Source organism: Girardinichthys multiradiatus, chromosome 23, assembly GCF_021462225.1.
Source record: "Girardinichthys multiradiatus isolate DD_20200921_A chromosome 23, DD_fGirMul_XY1, whole genome shotgun sequence".
In the NCBI taxonomy this organism is placed as follows: domain Eukaryota; kingdom Metazoa; phylum Chordata; class Actinopteri; order Cyprinodontiformes; family Goodeidae; genus Girardinichthys; species Girardinichthys multiradiatus.
The window spans coordinates 5,238,272-5,260,664 of NC_061815.1; the positions used below are offsets into that span (position 1 = coordinate 5,238,272).

The 22,393-nt window shown below is 41.3% G+C and overlaps 1 protein-coding gene across 1 annotated transcript; it reads right to left on the reverse strand.

Annotated features, from left to right (window-relative positions):
* Positions 1 to 1,944: 1,944 nt before the first annotated feature.
* mmp17b (matrix metallopeptidase 17b) lies at positions 1,945 to 19,894 on the reverse strand. The gene is made up of 12 exons (XM_047353978.1): positions 19,709 to 19,894; positions 13,456 to 13,673; positions 12,595 to 12,727; positions 12,349 to 12,499; positions 11,401 to 11,509; positions 10,164 to 10,341; positions 8,967 to 9,143; positions 8,235 to 8,328; positions 7,154 to 7,227; positions 5,184 to 5,333; positions 3,024 to 3,299; positions 1,945 to 2,816 (listed from the first exon to the last, which is right to left on the reverse strand). Exons 2-12 carry the CDS (start codon positions 13,582 to 13,584, stop codon positions 2,431 to 2,433), a joined length of 1,857 nt encoding a protein of 618 aa, XP_047209934.1. The 5' UTR covers positions 13,585 to 13,673; positions 19,709 to 19,894; the 3' UTR covers positions 1,945 to 2,430.
* Positions 19,895 to 22,393: the final 2,499 nt, after the last annotated feature.

A 22,393-nucleotide genomic window follows, 5' to 3' on the forward strand; every position in this document is an offset into this window, starting at 1 on the left:
ACACATCTCTGATATTGTTTTGCTGGAGCTGCTCTCCAGCTTCTTCTTGTACACCTCCTTGCTGTCTCTTATCTTGACTTTAAGTTGCTTCTGTATACTCCTCAATAATTCCCTGTCTCCCTCTCTGAAGGCTCTTTTTTTCTTGTTAAGCAGGTCCTTCAGATCACTGGTGATCTAAGGTTTGTTATTGGGGAAGCATCTCACGGTTCTGGTGGGGATGATGTTATCCACACAGAAGTTTATATAGTCGGTTACACACTCAGTCATGGCATTGATGTCCTCTTCATGTGGCCGGCACAGTGCGTCCCAGTCTGTAGCCTCAAAGCAACCTTGCAGAGCTTCTTCAGCTTCCTGTGACCATTTTCTCACAGTCCTCTTTATTACAGGTTGCCTCTGAACAAGGGGCTTATATTTCGAGCAGAGAAAAACAAGATTGTGATCTGATTTGCCTAGCGGAGGTCTTGCTATAGAGATGTATGAGTCCTTGACATTTGCATAAAACAAAAACCATTGTTTTGTTTTCTCTGGTAGAGCAGCTGACAAACTGTTGAAATGTTGGAAGTGTAGCAGAGAGTGAAGCATGGTTAAAATCACCAGAAATTGCCACAAAAGCATTGGGGTTTTGTGTCTGTAGCTTAGCAACAACTGAGCTGATGGCATCACATGCAGTGTCGGCAACAGCGGAAGGTGGAACGTAAACTGTTGCCAAAATAACACTGGTGAACTCTCTGGGTAAATAATATGGACGAAAACTTACTGCCAACAGTTCAATATCTTTACTGCAGAGTTGACACTTCACAGTAACATGTCCTGGATTACACCATCTGTTGTTCACAAGTACTGCCAGTCCACCTCCTTTACATTTGCCGCTCCTCTTTAAATCTCTGTCTGCTCGTATGGTTAAAAAGCCCAGCAGAGAGACGCTGGAGTCGGGGATATGATCCTGCAGCCATGTCTCAGTAAAACAGATGATACTGCATGCCCGGTACTCTGGCTGGGTCCTTTGTAGAGCTTGGAGTTCATCCAACCTGTTTCCCAACGATCTCACATTGCCCATCATAATCGACGGAAGAGATGGTTTGAACTTCCTCCTTCTCTCTCTTCTCTTATCTCCTGCTCTGCATCCACGGCGTCTCCTCTTCAACTCATCAGGGATTTGGGGTTGTAGTTGAAGTATTGATGCATATCTCATGACTGTTTTGGGTCAGACCAAAGTGCAGAGAAGGTAAGACGAGTCTTTAATGTTCATGCCAGGACACAGACAGGGTAGCAAGTGATCACACATAAACACAAGGAACCAGCAGGGAACAAAGTAAACAAATGGGCTTAAACAAAACTGAACAGCAAGGAGAACCATTGACACACGCGACCAGACAATCAGGTGTGGGCTTGAGGTGCAGGGAGACAGAAAACAAAGGACTAGACCAGGTAATTAACCAAAAACACAAACTCAAGAACTCAAAACACAAGCTGGCATGGCAATGACCATATGTGAGGAATAGAATGTAGAACTAGAAAATCTGGAGCTTCAACATTTCTGCTTAGCTGCTTCCTCACCACCTGAGACAGGAGAACCACCTTTATCACTTAAGAGGAAACCATAATTTATCTTTCCATCTCCTGCTTCATCCTGCCATCACTCTTGAATAAGATGAAAAGACTCTAGACTTCATCTGCCTCATGCCCAACCAAGAGGGAGCATTCAGCCATTTTCCAGTTGAGTCTGGGGGCCTCAGACTTAGAGGAGCTGGCACATCTCATCCTCTTCTGCAGATTGCTTCACTGAGTGCTGAGGTTCATGGCTTGAAGATGCCAACAGAAATTAATCATCTGCAAAAAGTTACCAATGTTTCCAAACCAGACACCTTTCTGTCCATGACTAGACCTTGAGATCCTCACAAAAAGGCAGGCTTAGCACAGTCCAAAACTAGGGCACACAAAAGCTTGACTTTAAAACGAGAAAGCTGGCATGGCTTTTAATCTGCTTATACAAAAACAGGATAGCTACAAAAGTGACCCTATTACCACATACTGCTGCAGAAAACATGGCTTGTGTGGTTATGCATGCTGTAAAAAATGAAAGCTGAGAGACTCAGAACTGAGCACAGAGAATACATTTCCATTCTGACCTAGGAATGTCTTGGGATCTTCTACAACTAGCTGGAGGCTGCTGCTGGTGAAAGGAATGGGTTTCTCCCTGGATATACTACCTCCATCAACAGTTATTAGATAAGAGAAAGACAATTGATGGAGGGATGTTGCAAACTTAATCTGGCAAATACACATAAGATGAGGACAGGTATGTATAGACATGCTAGAGTTCACATAACCTGGACTAAATCTACAACTTTATGGCTGCAGGAAGGGTTTATCCTGCACTCTGCTACAGTCATTCAAACACTTTCTGATAAAATGTTTACTAAAGTATCCTCAAACAGCCAACAGTGACCACACCACTAGCAGACAAACCCTAATCAGAGATGCTTTGCTGCCACCTAGTGCTTTATTTTGACATGTGCACTGTGTCCATATGTGTGACCCACTGTCCTGTCCGTATTTAGGTTGGTACCGATGTCTGTCCCTCATGCTCCCTCCTGCGTCACCATCTTGTCCGTCCTCCCTCCGTGTTTCCCGTAGCTCTTGTCTTCCTGCAGGAGGAGACAGAGACAGAGAGAAGTCGTCCACTCCAGGCGGGGAAAAGGAGTCAGCGCAGTCCAACCATTCTGCAGCAGAGGATCGTGGGTATCCCTCCTGTGGTGTAGAGCCTGGAAACAAGAACTTCCAGAAGGAATCTCCTCTGAAGAGGTAAACAGAACCTGAAAGTGGGAGAAGAAACATACTGCTAAGATAACCAGGACACAGCTACACTTATGACCTCACCAGTTCCAAACTAAAAAACACAATTATCGTTTCAAATTTTTGTTCTTAACTAAGATTTTAATTGATTTTATACATAGTTAATATGAAAATAGAGGTTCCAACAGGTCCCAAGAAAATTCGTATTCAAAGATTCGAATCCTCACCTTCATTGTCGGTGGTGATGCCGCTGACCCCTTCCTTAAGAAGCTGACTCCACTTGTCTTCTTGCTTCTCTTCCTCTAAGTCTTCAATTTTTCCCCACACAGGTCCCTCCTCTGGATCCCACACCAGACCCCACTTTCCTGATTCCGACGTTTCCTTATCCTCGTTGTTATCATCAAAGACTTCTCCAGCCACGCTTACCCCCATCTGGAGAGCAGTCAGGGGCTGAGGGTAGCCTTCCTGCAGGGCCAGGTCCCTGAACAGCCAGAAGTGGGAGCCTGCAGTGACACATATACTGAGCAGGTAAGGTAGGTGAAGTAGCGGAAATATTCATAGCCCCCTGAACTTTTTACCATTTTGTCACATTACAACCACAAACGTCAGTAAATGTTATTAAGACATAATGTGTTAGATCAGGGGTCTGCAACCTGCGACTCCAAAGCCACAAGAGGCTCTTTGGACCTTTCACATTATATCCTAATAACTTTGCCTTCAAATGATAGAACCAACTAATGTTGTTAAATATAGATTTTCACACATGTACGTTTTAGCAGTTTTCCAGTTTTTTTCATTGAATAACCAGGATTATTTTTTCAAGATTTATTTTTTTTGTCATTAAGTTGGAAACTATGTGCGCTAAATCTTTTTTACATCATTTTCCACAAATATCAACATCCAATTGAAGTAAATGTATGTATCCTCTTTTTGCAAAAGTTTTACGTTTACTTTATCGTAAAACCTGAAAACAGAAATAAAATTATGGTTCTTGTGTTGTCTAAACATGACAACAAATTTCCTCTAGTAGATATTTATAAAAAATTCTTTAACTTAGCTGGACTGAGGGCAACAATGGCCCTTTGGATGTAAAGGTCACAACCCCTGTCTTAGGCCAAAACAAAGTTTTGCTTAATGCTGAAGCAGAGGGAAAATGATTATTTTGATTGTTGAAATTTTTGTCAAATAAAACTTGAAAAGTGTGGCTTACATTTGTATTCAGACCCTTTTAAATCTAACACCCCTAAATAAAATTTAATATGAGCAAACTGCCTTCACAAGTCACCTGCTTGGTAAACAGAGTTCACCTGTGTGTAAATTTATCTGAGTATAAAACTAGCTGTTCTCTAAAGGCCTCAGAGGTTTCTTAGGGAACATTAAAGAACAAACAGCATCATGAAGATCAAGGAACACAGCAGACAGGTCAGGGAGAAAGTTGTGGAGACTCTAAAGCACGCAAGCCTATCAAGACATGGCAGTCCACTTATCCTGACAGCCTGTTTAAGGAGATCATTATTCAGATAAGCAGCCAAGGCTCATGGCAACTCTAGAGGAGCTTCAGAGTTTCACTGCTCAGGTGGGAAATTCTATTGACAGGATAACTATTAGCCATGTACTCCTCTATCCTGGCCTTTGTCCAAGAGGGTCATTGTTTAAAGAAAGCTAAATACAGGACATTCCAGGACAAGGGTACAGAAGACTTGACACTGGGGCAACGGTTCGCCTTCCAGCGAGGCAAATCACCCTAAACATACAGTTTAGATCTACATGGTTTAGATCAAAGCTAATTCATGTGTTGAATGGCCAAGTCAAAGTCGTGTCAAGACATTAAACTCGATGTTCAAAGATCTCTCCATCCAGTCTGACTGAACTTGAACTATTACGCAAAGAAGAATGGGCAAAAGATCCAGTGTCTAGATATGCAAGGCTGGTGGAGACAAATCCTAGAAGACTTCACAACTTTGCACCATGCTGTGTTGGTCTAGAACAGAACACGTGCTTAAAACAGAACACAATGTTGGTTTTAGTGCACGGAAAGGCACTTCCACTTTGTAAATGTGAGCATATAGACATGACATGTTTTTAGATTCAGTGTGATTCACTCCTCCAAATGTTAAACCTGCTTAACACAATACTATTGGATGTTGGATGCCACAACACAAATACTTTTGTGGCATCCAAGGTAAAGGGAAAAGCTATGTCATGTAATGATACATTCACTGTCAGAAGGACTAGTCTGCTTGGCCATGCAGGCCAGAGACGGACCACTAATTTGCAAGGAGCCTTCAGGTCTGGAACAGCCATCGTCACAGTGATCCAACTGTCAGGAACATGGTCTGGACAGAATACTGCGCAGGTATAAAGAATATTAAAATAGTGCAATGTACCACTGATAAAGATGATGGAATGATCTGAATGTCTCTCCAGCACAGCGTCAAGATGCAGTAGATTAGGGGGCAGACCCCTCCACAGCCTCCTGACTGAAGCCCCGCGCCCTGACACCAAACCTCCACTGTTTACTCGCCATACTGTCAGACCTGCAGGATGGAAGCAGAAGGTCCCACAAATTAGATTATTTTAGAACTTATAAAACTGGAAATACTCAGAAATAACAGTTTCCCCCATTTTGATATATCTCTTTTCCCTCTACAATTTTGTCATTGAATGCACCATGTGCAGCTCAGCAGTTTACTAAATAGGTGGCAGTTTTATCATTAGCATTCAAGGCAAACTGAAGACCAGGGTTTATAGAGACATACATGACAGGCAGTGACAGACAGCCGATGCCTGGTGATTTCCTGCATGATTGGTTTGTTACTAACCTTTTATGTTTCTACTAACACACCAGATTTTAGGCCCTCATATTCCAGTTACCCTTTAAATACAGCTAAAGTTTAGCCTGTCACAGGACCAGCTATCATCATGTTTACAATGGCAGCCACCATTGTTTTTCAAAGCAGATAAGTGACTAATAAATGTTGCAAATAGAAATCAGATTGTTTTCTTGACAAAAAAAGACCTTACTAATAGGAATACTGTTAAATGGACATATGGTCTCTTAGTTGTAACACAGAAAAGATGGAGTGAGCGCTCCTAAGATCCTCTATGCAGGAAAAAGGTGTGAGCTTTTTGAAAATGCATAAATGAAGAGAAAGGATTTCTCCACACCCATCAAAAACTATCTCTGTTTGAAACTGTTGTTGCCACCCCGTTCTGAAACACTTTAAACGCTTTAAAGGATAGAACAAGCCAGATGATGGGAACATAAGATGGGTCATGCCATGGCAACAACAGGTCATTTGAGCAGAACAACCAAATAAAGAGAGGGCATCTGACCACTGCTGCTGTCCAACCGAATCAATCTGTTGACTACCCTTCAATCCATCACTGTGTAGCATAGCTAATTAGCTTAAAGTGACTTTTAGACCGGGGAAACTAACTGCAGACGAACTTACAGCATCTGAATGGTGTGACAGACAGAGCTCTGACTGTAGTGTAGTTAAAACATCATGAATCAAACCAATTGATTATGTGGTTAACCGTGACACTTACATGATCACTGCATGCCTCGCTGATTAAGAACAGGCTGTTTTGGTGACAGTTGTTGGGAGTAATGGGAGCTCTGGGGCATTAGAGTAATAATGCTGGTCAGAACTGGAGCAAAAACATAAAGTCTACATGAATGCTGGTAAACATTTTGCTTTTTGAAAGTGAATCTTTGTTATAAACTGTCATGGATCCCTCTGGTGAATTACCAACTGACTGGACTTGTCACAGAGTGCTGGCAGGGTTCTGATTTGTAAGGTATCCAAGCTATTGCCTCTCAGATAACATTTCTCCTGACTTTTTTTTCCTGACTGGATAAATCACTATGTAAATCTTCACTTAATAAACTCAAATTGAAGCCAGAGACCTTGCAATCACTACTTTTTCCTTGGATAGTCATTTTATTATGCAATGATGTTTGGTGTTCCTTATGTAATACCATAATCTTTCTATGACATTTAGTTGCTTTCCTTGCTGCCTTGTGCTTGTTTTTCTTTCATGCTTTGTTACATATTTTTCAATTTTACACAATAAAATAGATAGAATTATCATTTGCAATAAGCCTGAACACAGCTGAAAATAAAACCATACCCTTTATTAACCTGTCAACCTGCCAAACATCTTAGATATTCATGTGTTCTGAACCACATTTGGTTTGCTAACATTACTGTACATTAGCATCATCAACGAGTCAAGCTCAACAAATGCTCTGCTCCTTACCAGCTCAGTTAACTTATTGAAAAGAACAATAACATGTTACATTTATTAATCATCTCCAATATCACTGATGAAGCTACAGCTGCTTTCAAACCTTTGAAGAAGAAAGTCTCTCCCCGGATATTTGCCACAGCATCAAAACTGGTGTTACAGCGATCTATGGGAGGACTGAAGGGAGAAAAACACAGAGCCAGGGATTCTAGTGATTCATTTGGTGGCATTAATTAAGAAAAAAATAATATTTTAATAAATATGAAAGTAAACATCAATGATGATTTTCTTTATGACAAAGATGGGGTCTCAAAATGAGACACAGGTCAAATAGTTTTCTATGTTCTTACTAAATAACTGTTTATTCAGAAATGATTCATTTCTATGTGAAAAGCCAAGCAGCAGGAACAAGTCTCTTCTTTACAACATTGTATACATTCATATAAATGAGCAAGAATTTATTCATTGACACTGTAATAGATCCATTTAAAGAGAATGCAGCTCTTGCAGCTGAAACATAAGCCCAAGTAATCACCCATCCACCACCATGCTTGACAGCTGGTGTCAGATGTTCGTGGTTATATAGTTTGGTTTCCTCTAAAACATCTCGCTTTTGGTCTCATCTGTAAAAGGCTTGATCAGAGGCATTTTGGAAAACCAAAAGTGTGCTGCTGTATTCTTTTTAGAGAGAAGTGAGTTTTTCCTGGAAACCTTTCTGAGGATTGGGCAGTCTGAGACAGGCCCTGAGTTTATTGCTGCAGTTTATCAAAACATTGTTCAGCAGGAACCTGAGATTAATCTATTGTGCGGATTGGCCCATTTTTTTGAATGTCCTGATATGTGGGTCATAATTCCTGGAGGGTTTTCTTTCCTTTTACCACAGGAGTAACCTTTTGCAGCAGAAATGAAGTTGTACAGCTATTCTCCTTAGACTTAACTAAACTTCTAAAACTACTTCAGTGAACTCACTGTGGCTTTTCTTGACTAGGTTTATACAAACCTAGGGCTTGAACTTACATCTTCCTCTGACCTCAGTGCTAATACTAAACATCAGAAAAGACCATGAGAAACTAACTTATGCAGATTTGTAAATGTAAACATTAAAAGCATTGTGCACACTAAATCCAACTCCATGACGCTAAGCTGAGATAAACTCCTAGTTTGTCTTGTTTTATAGGTTGTACCCATGTCTGTGATGATGGCGGTGAGCTCTGTGGTGCAGCTGAGGCTCTGCTGTAAGACGGGGAGCATCTGTAGGCAAAAGCTGGTTCCTTTTACCTAGAGTAGAAATCATGATGTGTTAAACTTTTATTCAGTTGTGTTTATCTCACAGAGCATGGTATGATTCAAATAAAACACACCAGACCTAAATTTCAGTCAACACCTCCTGAAGACACAATTAAAGCAGCAATGCAGCTATGATAAGAAGGGACCATTGAGCTACAAAACAAGCAGACAGACAGCTGTGTCCAAATACACAGCTGTCTGTCTGCAGAGCTTACAGGATGTTCTAGGACAGGAAATGTTGCAGTCAGTTATACATTTCATGAGACACTTCCCTTCTTTTGATCCTCTAATGCTTTACAATACAAGGCTTTGACATGAGCATAATGCAGCATAATGCAGAGGTTAAAGATGACAACAAACAGCTCTCATTAGTAACACGGCAGCTGTCAGATCAGCCAATGTATTCTCAGCTGTTCACAAGTATTTACTATAGTTTAAATCCTTGCGTCTTTTTATTCGACCGCATGAATATGCAGATATAATTCAAGGATAATACTAAATCCATCTAGCATTCCGGCTATAATGTCAGTTCAATTGATCTATCATGTGCTTCCTTAAAATAACATTAAGGGACATTGCTGCCATGTCTATCAAAGATAATAAAGGCATGTCTTTGCTTTGAGTCTCACCATAGAGTTGAGTGATGTGCTCCAGATCTTGCTGTCCCAGGCGGTAGTGCAGAGGGTCCCCAACAGGACCTTGGTAGTATGGCCTCATCACTGAGTGTCGAGATGAGGAGTGAGCCAGGCCCAGTGCATGGCCAAACTCATGGACCAACACTGTGAACAGGTCAGTACCCTCATCAGCTGGAAAGGAAAGTACACAGACAAGCAGGAGTGGAATCAACACATTACATAGTAGATGTGGAGTAGGTTCTCTTTGACCTTTCTGTGCAAGCAGAAACTGGTTAATGACCCAACAAGATGGTGCTGTTGGACAGAATTGAACCAACTACTACCAACTAACTAATATTAGGTCCATAAACAATACATCACCGTTCTTCAAATATCACCTTCAGCTGTACCTTCTTTAAGAATCATGGTGATTTATTTTTCAAATTAAGGCTAATGCAGTGATGACTGGACACTTGACATCTTTAACAAGTGCAGTGGTGCAATTATTTATGTCATTTGTGCCCAGAAAAAGTTTTCTATGGTATTATGACATGTTTAGACAGTGGGGAGTAGGTCCCAACCTGTCCTGCTATAGTAAAGGCACAGTAAGAAGATATGGCTTTATATGCCTGTAGGCTGAAGACACGGACATTGGCGTCCAGTTTGTTGGTTTCCATTAAATCTACAAATTTCTTCACATTTCTCATATTTGTGGAAACAAGAAAGGATATGAGCCACATGCCGAAGGGCTTGTCCAAAGTACCATTCACACAAGAACCACTACTGCAACTGTGTGACATTCTGATGGCGGTATATAGTTCTTACATAAAGTAACTACTGTCCCAAAAAGGTCAGCTTTTCCAAGGAGGTCTCAACACAGGGGAATTAGAACATGAACATGTTAAAATATCAGGACTATAATAATCAATCAGTTTGTGTTGTCTCATAGAAACATTTGAAAATGAAAACAACTAAGAGCAATAATTATTATTAGAGATCTTTAACATATAATGCCTAGAATAGGAGGAAATGTTCTGCCTAAGTTTATTGTTAATGTTACTTCACTTTTCACGGTAAAATAAATAAGGATTCAGACATTATTTTTCAATGTACTCTGCAAAACATCAGAGTGCCTGTTAAAAGGGGAAATAAAATGCATTAAACAGTGACTGCCAATAAGAAATGATATCTGATGAATAAATGCAGCTTTACCTGGCTGTCTGAAAGCCCACTGCTCCTCTGCATCCAGATGGACTCCTCCTGCCCTGGCAGGATCTGAAGGGAGAAACGCATGACCCACTGCCCCACCTGCTCCATCAAAGGGATAGCCATCACCGTGGTAACCTTGGAGAAAATCTACCTGCAGGTGAGCTGCCTCTGGGCTGCTCACCTTGATGCAAAAGGGGATAAGGTGTAAAGACAAAACAGCAGCAGTCTCTGCAAGTACAGCACCTTGCAAAATTATCTATGCCCTCTTTTTTGTACATTTTGTCATGTTACAACCAGAAACCTTTAGACTTTTTTTTTTTTTGATGGAACCACACAAGGTAGTACACAATTGTGAAGAGAAAAGAAATTGAGCCTTGTTTTTCAAAAGTTTTGTAAAAAAAAAATCTGATGTGTGGCAGTTATATTCAGGCACCTTGCCTCAGAAATTTATAGAACAAATTTCCTCTGAAGTAGCAGCTGGAAGTGTTTTGGAGAATGTCAACACATCTACATTTTTCATTTTTCCTCTTGGGTAGAGAGCATCTGCAAACATCAATTCTGCTTTACAGCTTCTATAGGTTTTCTTCTAGGATTGTCCTATTTAGCTCCAGCCATCTGGTGAGAGATCCACCACAGGCTGATAAACGCTAAGCTTGATGGGTGCATCCCTTCGTGCACCTCACCCCTTACCCTGGTGTACTCATCACTCTGGAACTAGGTAGATCTGGACTAAGATTACATGACCACCAATGCTCCACAGTCCAATCTTAATGCTTTTTGGCGAATAAAAGCCTTTTTTCCGATTAGTATCACTGATCTGTGGTTTTATTAAGACTACACAGATGTTTATACCCATTCCTTTGGGTTCCCATTGCATGTGGCTTCCATGTACACGTGGAAATACTATTCCTTTAACTATTTAACAAAGCCAGGAGTTCTGCTGTAGCTTTTTATGATTTGTTTCCGCTAAACTTAAAAGTGTTCCCGTCCTTGATCATTCAAGATTTTTCTCTGATCATATTTCTTCTGCGAAGATGATGGTTCCCTACCATCTTTCCAGGTTTTTATTAATATTGTCTTTGGACAGTACATCAGTAAGAAATAAACAGTGTCATACCAGCTGAAACTTGCAGTAATCATCCAATTGTAGGCTTTTTTGCTACATAAAATCCAGGGGGTGATTTCTTTTTTTTAGGACAGGTTATTCTGCTACTATTCACCATCAGACAAATATGCCAACCTCATGGAATTCCAGCGGTGTAGGTTCTGCCCAGACCCTTAGCGCATAGAAGACCAGAGAACGAATCATCTCCCTGGACAGGTGTGAAGAGGAAGGGCAGGAATGCAACCTGAGAAGGGGGAGAATACTTATCAAGAAGTGGCTTTAGTTTACAGGATGTTTCACTGGAATTTTAATAGTAGGTTGTAAGGATTCAGGTACTTGGTGAGGCTTCTGTGACCCAGCCACAGAAATCAAACATGATCTAACAAAAAGGCCAAAATGTGATGGGACCTTTTGGCAAGAACAAACAAATAAATATGAAAACAATATGAATATGAAACAAACATCTCAGGTCATGTTGACATGTATAAATGCTGATATAAATGTATGTTGGCAAATCCACTGCACCAGTACACCTCTACATATTGAAGCGCCTTAACAGCGCTGTAATGAATATAATAAGCAACGTATATAGGAGCTCCATGTTTCTTCTTATGAAGCAACATGAGTTATCAAAAGCCATAGAGACACACAAACCGCTGGGAATTCACCACAGCCACAGTTTGTACGTACTACTCTACGAAAGCAGTCAAATTCAGTCTGAACTATGGGTTCTGATATCCTGAGCCATCCTGTTCTGATGGGGCCCATTTGGCTGCAACATGAAATACAGACTCAACATGTAAGAAAGTCTCCAACGACAACCTATTAGTAAAAGCAACCATTTCTGCTAGATGTCAAACACGCAACCATGCATCCCAGCAGCACAAGCCACACCTTGCATGCCCTTAGTCTGCACCTTTAGATGTCCTCACACCTAATCAACATCAAGTTGATCCAGATGGTTGCAGCACTACTGTCTAATAATTTGATAGTTACTATTTTTGTTAATTTTATGATATGAATGATCAACAGCAGCCTGCACTGAGGCGGAGTAAGTAGAGTTCTGAAGAATTACCATCCTACCTCCAGTTAATGTTCCTGCGGGTCCACATGGAGGCAGCTCTCCTCTTCCTCCTTATTTCCCTCCCCTGCTGGATGACCAGTAACCTGGTTGGTCCATCTTGGTCAGGAAGGGAGCAGCGTGGGCTCTTCATCAGTGCCACTGTTTCCTCATCTAAACAGTTCAAGCACAGAAATATGCATTCCCATTTGAACCTCAGATGTGAGAAGCAGATCATCCGTCGGCCCAACAGTGGGTGTCATCCTCACCTAAAACTCCAGTGTCTTTGAGGCCGGCAAACATTTGCATGGCTTTGACAGCGTCAGTGACAGCTGTCCAAGCCTGCAGCTGCCCAGTGGAAGGGTCTGATGGAGGCAGGTAGCCATACTTGATCAACCAATCCTACAAAAAGCAACAGCCACTTTAAAAAAGTGTTCTTTAATATTTCATGGCTTATTTCTGCCTCAGTAATTTAAAAACACCTTTCATAATAAATCTTTGTTCATAGTCTTTGGCACAGCACTGAGACCATGGCTTGTTAGTACTAGATAGAGTTAATATTGTATAACGTTTAACGTTTAATGTGGAAAATATCAGTGCAAGAGACGTCAATTTAAAGTCATATATTTTTGAAAAACAAATCTTGTTTTGGGCAAATGATGCCCAGGTTACTTTTTACCTTAATGAGTTGCCTTTTCTTTTTAAATATTTTTTTTGCGGCACTAGAGGCCTTTATTTTTCATTTTTTGATAGAAGGGAGACAGGAAAGAGGGCAAAGAGAGGGGGAGACATTTGGCAAAAGTTGTCAGGTCAGGGACTTGAACCCGGGACAGCCGCATTAAGGACTATAGCTTCCACACATGGTCACGCACTTAACCCCTACAACACCAGCGTCGCACCATGAGTTGCCTTTTCTAATGGATTTGTAGGTACTGTAAGTCAGTCTTTGTGAATAGCATGCTTTTTGTAAAAAGCAGTCTGAAAACAAATAGAATTGCCCTGAATGTTGGACTTCTACCAACCAAGATGTGTTTCCGCTCTGTGCTGGTGCAACTCCACAACGGTATCAAAATAATGCAACATAAGTTCACAGATTGTGTATTATTTAATAAAAACTATATCTGTTTTACCACCAGCTGGGTGCTCTCATCCTCTGTGGGTGTTGCTGGTTGAGAGGAGGGTGTTGGGGTCACACTAGCAGCAGAAGTTCTCTGCATCCATCCGTTGCTCAGGCACAGGATAATAATCCACATTTTCATCTTGGTTTCATGTTTTTGTAAAGCAAATCTCAGTGCTCGCTCTCAGTGGATAGGAAGAAACATCTGGATTGGGAACCGGACCTCCATCCCTGGTGTGAAACAAAGTAACTGTAGGATTAATGTCAGACAGAAGGAAGTTTATCCTTCACCTATATTACTTAAATAAAATAAAATAAAATAAATCTTCTTATATTGCAACATGTTAACATGTGGACTTACACTGCCTTGCAAAAGTATTCATACCCCTTGAACATATTCAGTTCATGTTCTAAACAAAAACTTCAAAGTGGGATTTGTTTACTTGAAATACCACCATAAAGTAGAACAGAATTGTAGAGTAGGAGAATTATACATGGTCCAAATGGGTCTTTTTGTTTGAATAGAAATCAACAGGGGGCGACTGTGGCAAGACACTTCACCCTCCTTATCTGCTGATGATGGTCAGAGGGCTCGGTGGCGCCTATGTATGGCAGCCTTGCTACTGTTAGTCTGCCCCAGGGCAGCTGTGGCTACTATGTAGCTCACTACTGTCAGTGTGTGAATGTGTGTATGAATGGATGACTGATTGTAGTATAAAGTGCTTTGGGGTCTCTGGGGACTTGATAAAGCGCTATACAAGTGCGGACGATTTACCATTGCATGCATTTGTGTTAAGCCCCCTTTACTTTGAACAAATTCCAATGCAACCAGCGGCCTTTAGATGTCACCCAGTTAGTAAACACAGTCCACCTGTGTGTAGTTCTGTTTCTGGCCTCAGTTTCTGGATAGTGTACATCAGAGAACACAGCAGACTGGTCAGGAAGACAGTTTTGGAGAGGTTTAAAGCAGGGTTGGGTTCTTCAACAATATCTCCAGCTTTAAACATGTCACAGAGCTCTGTTCAATCCATCATCTAAAGATAGAAAGAGGATGGACGAGCTGTAAAACTACCACAAAATGCCCGTCCGCCTAAAATAACAGGTGTTGGGACCCCAGCCATGGGTTACAAAATGAAAGACCAGTAAGAACTTTTATGGAACTTCCAAAATAAATCGCATTAACCTATTTCCAGCACAGCCAGAAACAGGGAATAACAGCGGACTTCCCGTGACGTCACTGTCCGAATAAAAACCCCGCTTTTGCAACAAACTGACCTCTTCCACGCAGGTCCCCAGAGGAACTGGACAGAGGGACACAGTGCGCTAATGTCTCTTTGCTGGCAAACAGACATAACTCTTTAAACTGGATCCAAGAGGTCATACGATCACACGATCATATGCATTAAGTTAGGTAGGAATGAATTGCTGTTTGTGTATCTGGTATTCATTCATGAACGGGATAATTAAGGTACAACCGTGGCTTGACTTTCGTAGAGACTGCGTCTCTGCAGGGAATTCTCTGGAATGCAGTTTGCTTCTGCAGGCCTCAGAGAGAAAATCAGGCAATGCTTATACCTTAATTATTCTCGTTCCTGAATGAATACCGTATACACATAGAGTATTTCATTCGTACTTAACTTGTGCATATGATCGATGATCGTATGACACCCTTGGATCCAGTTGAAGAGTTATGTCTGTTTGCCAGCAAAGAGACATTAGCGCGCTGTGTCCCCCCTGTCCGGTCCCTCTGGAGGCCGTGTGGAAGAGATTGGACCATTGGACCATTGGGAGGGAGGCCCCCCCCCCCAAAAAAAATGTTGGAAGTAGGTTAAATGCAATTTATATGGAAAGTTCCAGAAAAGTCTGTACTGGCGTTTTCATGTTGCAATCCATGTCTGTGGGTCCCAACAAAATATATACTTACAATTGATTTTCTTAAATGTTTGAGGGATGAGATATTTATCTGATGGCGTCACAACCCTAAATAGCCTTGAAGAAGCATTAGCTGTAAAAGATACAGTGAGACCCAATAACACCAAAGTAAGACAGCTCTGAGCTTCATCTACTGCAGGCAGTAATGTGACTGTTCAGAACCTTTCCATAGCATCCCATTTAAAGAAATCTCAAAGTGTAATCAAGAAATCTTGAAACTATTACAACAAAATCAAGGTGTTTCCTAGCCCAAACTTACCCCAGCATTTATCATGCTTCTATAAGGATTTACAACAATGATTTACCTTTTCATCTGATATAATTGTTTAGTTTGAATAACCTTAGTCAGACTGATACTTAAATATCTAAATATCTTTGTGTGGTGCCCCAGCCATGCATAAAAACATAGATACAAAAATGGACTCCGGACTGTACACAAAGATGCTGGTATGCGCCTTTAAATACAGTTTGTTAACCTACACTTAGCGCAGCCCTGAGAGGAGTCACAGCTGGAATCCCCGGGATGTTGTGGAACAAAGAAAAACACTTTCTCCACTCCACCTCATTCTCTTCTTTTTTTTTTACCGTGTCCTGCCCAGCAGAGTAATATTCAGTACTCAGAATTGTTGTCTGAGTGCCAAGAAGAAGCCCAACAGATTTACTTTCACAAGTGGAGCATTGCAGGTAACACTTTAATGCTCTGCTTGATATTTATCAAAGAAGCTTCATTGGAAACTGCTTTGGGATTATCACAATCGCTATGGACACAGAAACAAAAAAGAAAAAAATGAAGCAAGAAAGAGAGAAGTGGGGCAAAAAGGGAGAGAAGGAGACAAGAATAGAGGGTGAAGAGAATACAAGGTAACACCCTAGCTGACTGCTTCTACACCTGCAGAGACATATGTAACAACATCCTTACCAAGAACACGGTACTAATGAATGCAAGATGTATGTAGTGGTAACTCCGGCTCAATATATATCATCTATATCAATACCTTAATCCAAACACCTGTGAGTGTAAATGTGAGCATGCTTGTGTGTGTAAGGTTTCTCCATAAATATATGCAATATCAAGTGTGAGGAGCTACAGACCTGCCACCCTGGACCCGAGACAGACATGGAGGAGATCTCAGCCACAGACATCCAAAGGCCCCCCTAGAGCACAGGAACTCTGGGAGACCACTGCCGCGAGACTATCGCAACCCCTGCAGAGGGGAGCCCCAGGGGAACCACCCAGCCCCAGGGAGCTGCAGCAACGAGCCCACAGGCCCTGCTGGGAGCCGTCTACGCCAGAGCAGCTATGGATATCCAGTTATGGACCCAGAGACCTGAGACCCTGGGGCACATCACTCCCCAAGCAGAGGCCCGACAGAACCAGGAGGCCCAGGCCCTTGCAAGCAGCCACCTGGAGTGAGCCGGCACACACCAAAGCACCCAGCCTCAGACACCGAGAACCGCCAATACACCAGCGGGCAGAGACACCAACCAACGGCAGGTAGTGTGGCGGGGAGGAAATAGGCCCCGGCCCAGACCCCGACCCCCCACTCCGACCCCAGTCCCAAACGACCCCCGTCCCCAACCGGAGAGGTGGCCACAGACAAAAGAGGGGTCTACCTGGTCCTAACGAGCCTGTCAACCAGAGCCAACCCAAGAAGAAACAAAAACAAACACTAATGCTATCATCCTCGACAGCACACTCTCTTTTCAATCTCATAATAATAATATTATCCGGACTGCTTATTTCCACCTTCGTTCCATAAACCGCCTTTGTCCTTCCCTCAGCCCCCACTCCACTTCTGTCCTCATTCATAGGCTGGTTACCTCCCGTCTTAACTATTGCAATGCTCTGCTCTACGGTCTTTCACAAAAATCCCTCCATAAACTTCAAATGGTTCAGAACTCTACCGCCTGTATCTTTACCCAAACCACCTCCTTCCACCACATCACTACCATATTGCCAGCTACACTGGTTCCCATCAAATCAATTCAATTTAAGCTACTTATTACATTCAAGGCCATCCACAACCTTGCCCCACCTTACCTGTCCTCCATATTAACACACCCTCCCGCTCCCTCAGGTCTTTTTCCTTCCTGTTCCCTCTGTCCACCTCAGCACCATGGGGGTTGAGCCTTCTTATTAAGATAAACGTTTCTTCTAATTCCGTATTGAATTTTCATATCATTGCATACATTTAGTGCACTTTTTTGAACATGGAAGAATACTTTCTCATGTGACTGTAGCACTAGATAACATAATCCTACTTTACTATATATATTATGTGAAACAGAGCAAATCGTACATGAGGAGACTGCTCAACCATTCCTTTCATCTTTGGACCCCTTCATGACAAGTCTCACGTCTGATCATGTGCCCAACAACACACACCCCTTCCCTTAGCCCTGTCTTTTTTCAGTTTTGCCCATTCTGATAAAGAGGAAGCACCTTTCAGATGGCTCCACTCTGCTAAAAAGACAAGAAAAAAAGCTCCTGAAAAACAGTAAATGCTTTCACTTCTGCTCTTATTCCAAAATATTATATGTCTTCGCTTCAGATTTTCTCTGCACAAATCAGCTAGAACAGTTTCACATCACAATGTCACACCACCATAATTGAGTGAATGCTGTGAGTGAAAGAAGCTTTTTGTAAACATTTGTACTGTATTCCCACTGGGGAGACAATGGAGCAGATGCAATCAGAAGATGGAAGGGAGTTAGCATAGAGTGCGGAGGGGAGGGTGCTGCAGACTGTTCTACAGGCCGCTGTCGAGGGGGAGTGTGTGTGCCCGTGTCAGGCAGAAGATGCTTCATTTAATTAAGTTAGAGGGTTCGCCATTTGAGAAAGGATGGGAGGGGGGTAAAGAAGATGAATGGAGACGGATGCAGCATTGAGAAAATGAGTCCAAAGCCAAAAAAAGAGAAGAGTCAAAAACCAGCCGACATTCTCGCTCAAACAAGGTCACGATACAAAGAGCTGTACTGCTGTAAACTGAAGACAAGCTTGGTAGTTCAAGCTGCATTTATGATTCATCAAAGACTACTGCAGAACAACATGTTGCAAATTAGTACAAAGTGCTTTTTTAGACATTTTACAAACTCAGGGACATAAAACATCTGCCAGGGTTAGGTCAGGTTTTTTAAAACAGTGCAGTATTCATCATTCTGCACAGGAGAGACGGAGAGAAGAATTTGGTGCTGTACCTGATCATATTTGAAACTGTAAGGTGCTTTTCTAGTCTTACCAACCACACTACACTCCAAGTCACCTCTTCACACACACACCCATGCAATGTATTGGTAGATAGCATAGAGTTCACTTCAACGTGTAGAGGGGTCACTAGTCTCATACTCATAACTTCCTTATTGTCCCACAGCAACTCTTCCCCACTCAGCCACAGCAGCCCCAAGTAACAGAAGTGATTCTAATCATGCTAATATTTACCACAACTGTTCTTACACTGAGGTTTAAAACTCTGCAGAGAAATATTAACTGCAATCAAACATTTGGAGTTTTTTTTTAGCAATGTTATAGAAATTGTTCTTTTAACACATTTTAGTTCATTAAACCAGGGGTTCTTATACATTTTGCACCATGTACCACCTCTGTAAATACTACAATAAAAGTATCTGTTGGTACTGCATGCTCGGTTAAAAGATTTGGCTTAATTAAACATTCCATTTTCAATGGAAAGTTGAAATTTCTGAGTTTTAAGTTGGAAGTATTAAAAAAACGGTCCAAGATAGAAGACAGAAATCCAACTATAAACATGACCAGCACTCGTTCCTGGATCATTATCTGCTCCGTTCTTCACAGCCCTTCTCTTTTGGGAAGTTTCAGATAAAGCATAGATTAATGTGCTTGAAATGTTCATGTTTTTGACTGTTTTAGGTAATTCATTGTTTTTTTTTAACTTGCAAACAATCGATACCAAAATTTCTTCAGCATACCACTGAAGGCAATCCAAGTACCACCAGTAGTACATCGCAGCCTTACAATGCTTAGAATAACATGTCTTGAATTCGTTTTTACTGTCTGGTTAAAATAAGTTGAGATAGTTGAGATAGTAAAGGTGAAAGAGATGGTCCGGCAAAGGATGCAGTCACACATCCACTGTAAATCAGCTGTACAGTGATTCTATGTCTATCAGCCCGGACACTAACAATATTGTCACCATCTGCCACTGTAATCTCACATCACACAGCCCATATCTTTCAGAAACATGAAGCTGTCACCAGATATAAACTAGTTTCTCAGGGAGGCACCAAACTGCAACCATTAGAGGCTGCAAACAGCACAAAACAAGCTAAAAAGCTAAAGAAATGGTTCTCATGCTCACCTTCCTGCATCTTCTTCGTATGTGACCCTCTCTCACACTGTTTTTATCATCCACGGCATGAACAGATGGGTCCTTTCTCTTCTCCAGCTCCTTCTTCCCTCAAAGCCCAGTTCTTAAAGCCCCACACACCCAACACCCACCTTCTAACCCACCCACTGTCAAAACCATTGTGACAAATGTCTGCTCACTCGTCACTTTGCAGAACCAGCCTCTGCCCTTCTATTAAGACATTACAGGTCACTTTGCACTTTCATGAGGATGTTCATTTTCATGAACATCAGCAAATATTTTCCCAAATGTACAAATAAAATAAATAAAACAATTACAAGGTGGAATCCTCCCAGCATGGCGAACCAAGCAATGGACTCGGGGAGGATTAGTGTGTGTTACACAGAATAGATAGGCTTTGTGAGTGCGTGTGTGTGCAACATCTGCATGTATCTACGCTCATGATGCCGTCAACATTTTCCTCTCAATCCTCTTAACTTGAGGATTAAAACAGAAGTAAAATGAAGTTGAACAGATTTGTCACTCCATCTCTTTCTGTTAGCTCTCTCCTCTCATGCTCCTTCTTTGTGTGTAAGCTACTGAACCAACTGTTAGATGGTAACACAGGCGTCATTATGATCCCCTTTATTTACCAATGACATCCATTTCCCTCTCTATGAAAACTTCCACTCTGATGCATAGATGGGAAACAGAACAGAAAGCGGGCTCACTGGCTGAAAGAGAAGCATATTCTGAGTGTATCTTAAATGTGTTTCCAGGTTCATATTTTCTTTATTGTTACAGACTAGTGCACATCAATACTAATATCATTTCTTCCATTGTTGGATTCCCCTGCCTATTAACTCCTGCCGAATCCCACTGGGATCATTACGCTCCATCTCATCCGCTCTATGTCTTCTGCAGGACAGAGGCTGTATGTGTAGAGCTGACGTGATGTTTTAGCAGGAACTTTACAGACACATCTCCAAACTGACTGACACTTTTACATTGCTTGTCTTCAGAGATTTACAATGCCTTGCAAAAGTGTTCAATCATCTTCAGCTGTTTTGTATTTTGGGGATTTTTGATAGACCAGCACCAATAGGCACATACATATAAAGTGAAAGGACAAGGACAACCTCTTCCTGCAATCACATTGTTGTTGGGATATGTTTCTACCAGCTTTGCACATGACATTTTTGCTCATTCGTCTTTTCAAAACATCTCAAACTCAGTCAGACTGGATGGAGTTGAAGATGTGAAGTTGGTGTCTGATCTTTAGCTTCCAGGTCAGGACCAAATTACAGAGCAGTTTCACAGTTTTTAAGACTGTGTGCCATATCTCTTGCATAAAATCCAAAGTACGTCGATTGGCCAAACCTAAACTTGATTGTTTGATACTGAACAGTGAATATTGAAACACAATTCAAGATTAATAGAACATTTATATTATTTGTAAAAAACACAAAACAGAACATTTACAATGGTTTTCTTTTAATGACAACAACCTTTGAATGAGATAAACATGATTTTGTAAATCAGAGGACTAGTATTGTACAGATCCTATTTTCTGTTCCTAATGCTTCTGAAAGTGGTACAGGAAAAAGTTGCTGCTTTTGGCAGAAATGTTGATTATATTTGTGGACCGTAGGAGTGGGAGTGCAGAAGGTTGGGCTGGCACAGGGCAGCATTAATGAAAGAACTGTCACTTTGTACAGCTCTCGCTGCATGTCTAGGGTTGTTCTCCTACTGGAATGTGAACCCTCGCCCCACTCTCAAGTCTTTTGCAACTCTAACAGGTTTACAGGTCCTGTGTTTAGTTCCATCTGTTTAAATGTCAACTCTGACAAGTTTCCCTGTTCTGAGGAAAATCATCCCCACAGCATGACACCACCTCCACCATGCTTTAAAGTGGAGTTGATGTGTTTAGGGTGATGTGGCTAGTTATTTTTCTTACATAACAGAGGTTTTACATGAAGGCTAAAAAATTTAATTTTGTTAAAAATGTTTGCAGTTAAATAGCCAAAGCACCTTCTTTCACATTTGCTGTGTCCCCAACATAGCTGGTGGCAAGCAGTGAAAACGGGACCTATGGCTTTCATTTAACTTTCTATTATCATCCACTGATGGACTGTTAATTTAGTCAGAGAAGAGCAGTAAATATGCATTCTAGATATTTCACATAACAACCAATTTGTTGGCCAAAGAGCATTTTACAGTATGGCAATCAATACAGTAATAAAGAATAAAAGAAAAAGGAGTCTGATAATAATAAAATAACACAGGAAAGCATACACACTAGAACAGTCTTTTTCTCTAGTCAGGGAAAAAAAGGAGTCCTTTTCCTAAGTAGAGATTGAAAGTTCTCTATAGTTTGATGTATGCCCCAAAGTTAGCCTAGATTTAAGGCAGCTACCATTTAAGCTCAGTCACTGACACATTCCAAACTAAATCTTAAAACATCTGACTGGTGGTGCTACTGGTGTGTAGATGTTGAGACGTTTGGTCAAATATGAAAGGGCAAGACCATTTAAGCTTTTGAAGTAGACATTGAATTTTCAAGTCGATGATAAAGAGAGTTTTTGTTTTGTTTAGATTTTTTGAGTCTGTTAAATTTTCACTTTAAAGAAATCAGCAAATGAAATGTGGTGGTGATGACTCTCTGTAACATGGCACACAAGTTTTTTTTTCTTTAAT

Excerpts from the sequence above, each read along its gene's own strand:
- mmp17b (XM_047353978.1), bottom strand. The coding sequence starts at position 13,584 with ATGAAAATGTGGATTATTATCCTGTGCCTGAGCAACGGATGGATGCAG. Across the intron at positions 11,510-12,348 it reads CGCAGGAACATTAACTGGAG|GTTGCATTCCTGCCCTTCCT; the intron begins GTAGGATGGTAA and ends CCCCCTTCTCAG. Across the intron at positions 8,329-8,966 it reads GCACATCACTCAACTCTATG|GTAAAAGGAACCAGCTTTTG; the intron begins GTGAGACTCAAA and ends TTTCTACTCTAG.